Below are 6136 nucleotides of genomic sequence, written 5' to 3'. Positions count from 1 at the left end.
AATCGGAATGTATTTCAAAATCTATGTGGAAAACATAAGCTAATATAAGCCAATATATAAAAAAATTATTTGAAATAAAAATAAAAATATAATAAATAAAAACAATAAAAATATGTTTTTTTATATATACATATATTTAAAAAGTATGTGATAATAAATAATAAATAAATAATAAATATGTAATATAAATATATATAAATAAAATGTATATATATACATATATACATATATGTCAACATATTTTCAAATGTAGTTTTTAATATATTTGCTTAAATGTTCAATACATATTGAAATGTGTTTGGGCTGTAAGGAATCCCTGTTTTATGTAGTTGAGAAGATAAAGATATATATAACTAATCAACAGTAATCTACTGACTTGGTCAGTAGATTACTGCTGCTATTTTAGGATTTATCACAACTGATGAACAGTCAATTAAGAGTTCATGATAAAGAGTTGATGATAAAGAGTTAATAATTAAGAGTTAATAATAAAGAATTAATAATGAAGAGTAAATAATAGAGAGTTAATAATAAAGAGTTAATAATAAAGAGTTAATGATAAAGAGTTAAGAATAAAGAGTTAAAAATAAAGAGTTAATAATAAAGAATTTATAATGAAGAGTAAATAATAGAGAGTTAATAATAAAGAGTTAAAAATAAAGAGTAAATGATGAAGAGTTAATAATAAAGTGTTAGTAATAAAGAGTTAATGATAAAGGGTTAATAATAAATAGTTAATAATAAGTAGTTAATAATAGAGAGTTAAAAATAAAGAGTTAATAACAGAGAGTTAATAATAAAGAGTTAATGATGAAGAGTTAATGATGAAGAGTTAATAATAAAGAGTTAATGATGAAGAGTTAATGATGAAGCGTTATTGATGAAGAGTTAATAATAAAGAGTTAATAATAAAGAGTTAATGATGAAGAGTTAATGATAAAGAGTTAATGATGAAGAGTTAATGATGAAGAGTTAATAATAAAGAGTTAATGATGAAGAGTTAATGATGAAGCGTTATTGATGAAGAGTTAATAATAAAGAGTTAATAATAAAGAGTTAATGATGAAGAGTTAATGATAAAGAGTTGATAATGAAGAGTTAATAAAAATAGTTAATGATAAAGAGTTAATGATGAAGAGTGGATAATAAAGAGTTAATAATAAAGCGTTAATAATAAAGAGTTAATGATGAAGAGTTAATGATGAAGAGTGGATAGTAAAGAGTTAATAATAAAGAGTTAATAATAAAGCGTTAATGATAAAGAGTTAATAATAAAGAGTTAATAATAAAGAGTTAATGATGAAAAGTCAATAATAAAGAGTTAATGATGAAGAGTTAATGATGAAGAATTAATGATAAAGAGTTAATAATAAAGAGTTAATAATAAAGAGTTAATAATTAGAGCTTTACACCCTGTAAACACAGGACAAAATAACAGATTAGATATTATGATATTGATAATAATACAGTGATGAAAAAACAACACGAAAAGAAATGGTTAAAGTCGGAAACTGATCGTAAAAGTCGCAAAATGACCATTTTGAAATACTTCATACATACTGGATCGTGAGGGAATGTGCTGGTGGTTTGGGTTGACCGCCACGTCACCGTACTTCTGTACAGAATGAACCAAAACTAATTTTGACCAATATTTCAAACATTTAATCTGATCGGCTGGTTTGGCGTTATGGACGGGAATCCCAACAAACGGCCGCCATCGGATTAAAAGGTGTCACGTGACCTGGAATCCATCCCATCCACGCTCACTGTGCTTCAAGGGGGACAAAACGCCGCCTGAAGCACAATTCTGTCTGAGATGCTGAATTCCACCCGGCGTGCGTCGCGTTTTCAAAAAGCATGACGTGGGAGATTTCAGATTTCAGGGTTTGAAATGAGATCTGAAATAGTCAAACAACCAAATTGTTGTTTTGAAATGTTCAAATTCCTTGAAACCTTTCCAAGAATATGAGTTTGGGTATCGTAGGTTGCTGGGAACTACGTCAACCCCGTGTATGTGCGGGCATGTCTGGATTCTTATGTGTCCTTAAGCCAATAAATCAATTCAAAATCTCGGTAACGATTTTCAAAAGTTTGGAAACGTTCTGGAGCCGAGGAAACGCTGGTGAGCTGCGACGGGAACCTGCATCGTAACGATCCGAGTCGCTTGGTTCCTTTGACGTCAAGTGAGGATTCCATCGAGTTGAGGACCAAACATGAAGGATTCTGCTGGAGCAGGGATTACTACTCAGAACTCACTCACTCATTTAGTTAGTTAGTTAGTTAGTTAGTTAGTTAGTTAGTTAGTTGGTTGGTTAGTCGGTTGGTTGGTTGGTTGGTTGGATAGTTAGTTAGTTAGTTAGTTAGTTAGTTAGTTAGTTAGTTAGTTAGTTAGTTAGTTAGTTAGTTAGCTAGTTAATTACATAGTTAGCTAGTTAGATAATCCATTGGCTATTTATTTATTTATTTATTTAGTTAGTTAGCTAGTTAGTTAGGTAGCTAGCTAACTAGCTAGCTAGCTAGCGAGGTAGGTAGGTATGTTGGTAGGTAGGTAGGTAGGTAGGTAGGTAGGTAGGTAAGCAGGCCGGTAGTTTGTTTGTTAGGTATGTAATTATTTATGTAGTTCGGTAGTTAATTACTTAGTTTGCTAGTAAGCTAATCCATTGGTTAGTTAGTTGCTCTACATCCTTTGTGGTGTTATCTAGTAGAGGCATCTTTCACCTGCATGAACATGATAATCCACCACAACGTCGCAAACTGCATTTGTGCTCCGAGCTGCTGGGGTTGGGTTACAGCACTGTGCAGCTGGGGTGGGTCCTCGCCTGCATCTTGTTAACAAACGTTGCTTTGTTTCTCTGTTTCTTTGTTTCTTTGTTTCTTTGTTCTTTGTTCAACACGGCTTCACCATTTTTCGTGCTCATAGTCACAAAACTAAAAGTCTTGTGTCTCAGAACACGATTGTCGGACGTTTTTCATGCTCGACATAACATTTAAATCAAGTCATTTGAATGGGGAGATTTTCTTCGACTTTAGAGGGGGTGGGCAGTCATGGATGTATTAACATTTTAAATGCATGGATTTAAATTTGGACTGACTTCCTCCATGCTGCGCGTGCTACGAGCGCACCATTGAGTGCTACAGGCACAGCATGGAGTGCTACACGTGCAGCATGGAGCGCTACGAGTGCAGCATGGAGTGCTACACGTGCAGCATGGAGTGCTACACGCGCAGCATGGAGTGCTACACGCGCAGCATGGAGTTTTACACACGCAGCATGGAATGCTACACGCGCAGCATTGAGTGCTAGACGCGCAGCATGGAGTTCTACACACGCAGCATGGAGTGCAACACGCGCAGCATTGAGTGCAACACGCGCAACATGGAGTGCTACACGCGCAGCATGGAGTGCTACACGCGCAGCATGGAGTTCTACACGCGCAGCATGGAGTTCTACACGCGCAGCAGGGAGTGCTACACGCGCAGCATGGAGTGCTACGAGCGCAGCATGGAGTGCTACAGGCGCAGCATGGAGTGCTACACTCGAGCATGGAGTGCTACACGCGCAGCATGCAGTAGCATTGGAGGAAGTCAGACAAGTGGCTCTGGGACACGATTCAATAGATTCATTTTGGTGACAATGGGACCACGACTCAGTGAGTGAGACGGGGTTGGTGGTGTTGTTGGTGTCTCTGCATCTCTGCTCCTTCTTCCTGCTAACCCAATGCCAAGCACAGTACCTGACCCAATACCTGGCCCGGTACCTGGCACGGTACCTGTTCAAGTACATGACCTGGTACATGACCCAGTACCTGACTAAAAACCTGACCCAGTACCTGACCAGGTACCTGACCCGCTACCTGACCCAGTACCTGACCCAGTAGTACCGAGTATTACTACTGAGTCCATTGTATTATTGAGGTGTTCTGGTTCTAATCCGCTGTAAATGTAATATTGGATTTAAAATCTGATTTCTAATCTCTTTTAAAGCAGCTTTCAGGGTTTGAACTGAGAAGAGAGAAGTGAAAAGTTCATCACATGCGGAACAAAAAGATCAGAGCGCTGCAGTAAAGAAAATAAAGAAAGTCAAATAAAACCAAACAGGCGAATACAACAATTGTAAAATACCATCTAATGTATCACCTGGATTTTTGATCATGTCAATATAGACGCGTGAACACACGCTCAGCGCTCACACCCCAATTATTGGAGTCCATTTGTTTTTGAAATAGTCGCTGAGGATCAGTGTTATAATGAAGAAAACAATGTTTTTCAAAGCCGTCGCACATTTGTGATTATTAATTGGAAAACATGGTCCATGGAGGACAATGGAATGTGACTTCAGAGAAATGCTAAAATGCCAAAAACAAACAAAATCAAAAGAAGTCCTTGTGAAATGTGGACGTTTGCAAGCTGCCACCAAACGTAACGTTCCTGTTCCTTTCAAACAAATGCTATAATAATAATAATAATAATACAGTATTAATAATATTAACAACAATTATAATGATAATTATTATTATAATACTATAATAATAATAATAATAATAATAAGAATAATAATAATAATAATAAGAAGAAGAAGAAGAAGAAGAAGAATAGAGACTGTTCACCCCCAAACGTAACCAAAAACTCTTCCTTTTGATGTCTGCTGTCATCTTGGTAACCACGGTAACCTGTTATCCCTCTTTGTCTCACGCTCTTCCCTTGCCTCACCCCTGTTACTTCCTGTGGTGGCGGGGCGGCCATCTTTGTTTTGGCTCTTTTTGACTGCCTGCCTTCCCTGCCTGCCCTCCTCACTATTGACCCACCGCCCTCTGATTGGCCGACCGGCTCGCGACCTGGTCGGTTGGTCGGTTGGGTTGCCGTGTTGCCCGGTTGCCCGGTTGCCTCGTTGCCTGACCCAGAAGGGGAGGAGCTGACGGATGGCGCCAATGTCCCCGCAGTCCAACTGCCGTCCAACACGTACCAGAACTATGACGAGGCGGAGGTGGAGGACCCGTACCGCTACGGGGGCGGCTACCCCTCCGAGTACTACCAGCCCAACTACCCGGTGCCGCGACCCGTCGCCCCCGACGACCCCACGCTGTCCATGGACGACGTGGAGCTGCGGTCCCCGGGGGTCCACCGCAGCGCCAGGAGCCCAGCAGAGGGCGCAGCCGCCGCCAGGGGCCCGGAGGAGCAACAGGTGCCCCTGAAGAGGAGGCTAAAGATGAGCCGCCAGGAGGAGGCGCCAGTGGGGACTTACTGATGACGGGGGTCTTTTTTTGGGGGGGGCGGTTTTGATCCGTTAGAGCAGTGGTTCCCAAACTTTTTTTGAGTAGTGCACCCCCTCTAAGATCCTCTTCCGCCGAGCACCCCCCTCACTCGCAGGGCGGAAAAAATTGGAAATTAATATAAATTATGTACTGTATGTGCATCGTATGTGTTTTTTTAAGCATTATATATACAACAAATGTTTTCTAAGGCTTTTTATTTTTATTTTGGGAGTACCCCCCGCAGTACCCCGAAGTACCCTGAGGGGTACGAGTACCCCCGTTTGAGAAACACTGGGTTAGAGGACTAGTCAACAAGTGCCTTAGAGGGGTGTGGGGGCCTGGGGTGTGGGGGGTTGGTGGGGTGGGTGGGGGTTTCAACGGACATCCTGGGGTTCGGGGGGTGGGTGGGGTGGGGTGGGGGGGTCTCTTTTAAGAGCTTTTGTTGCTCTTCTTTTTGCTTTCAGTCAGAAACCTGCCGCGCTCACGTAGGTTCACACTGAATCCGACAACCACCGCACCCAACCACAAGTCCATTCATTTCCACGGAGAGAAATGCAATATGCTCCACCCTGCCCCACCCTGCCCTGCCCCTCCCTGCCCCACCCTGCCCCGCCCCACCCTGCCCTGACCCGCCCTGCCTCGCCCTGCCCCACCCCGCCCCCTTCCCATCCCGGATCACTCCGATTTCCACCTGCTATCAAGGCTTGGGGATGCGTTATTTTTCTGAAAGTTTTGGATCTGACGCTGCGACCGGAAAACACCTCATTTAAACTGCGTGTTACATATATACTGTATCTACTGTTAATACAGTAGATACAGTATACACAGTATATTCAGTATATACAGTGTAAAGTTGCAACAACGGAAGAAGCTTGTTTTGAAAC

General features: G+C 41.0%; 1 protein-coding gene across 2 annotated transcripts in view; it reads left to right on the top strand.

Moving 5' to 3' along the window:
* col14a1b (collagen, type XIV, alpha 1b) overlaps nt 1–5575 on the top strand; it is an 85336-nt gene extending 79761 nt beyond the window's left edge. Inside the window, exon 48 of one of the 2 annotated variants that reach the window (XM_080007189.1) lies at nt 4941–5575. In XM_080007189.1, the coding sequence (XP_079863315.1) occupies nt 4941–5245 (305 nt within the window). In that variant the 3' untranslated portion in view covers nt 5246–5575. Of the gene's footprint in view, nt 1–4901 lie in introns of both variants that reach the window. The other variant, XM_080007188.1, reaches the window with a different exon arrangement.
* Nucleotides 5576–6136: the final 561 nt, after the last annotated feature.

Source organism: Zeus faber (genome assembly GCF_960531495.2).
Source record: "Zeus faber genome assembly, chromosome: 1".
Classification (NCBI taxonomy): Eukaryota; Metazoa; Chordata; class Actinopteri; order Zeiformes; family Zeidae; genus Zeus; species Zeus faber.
The sequence above is the reverse complement of the archived record's forward strand: the minus strand, read 5'-3'. Positions and strand labels throughout refer to the sequence as shown.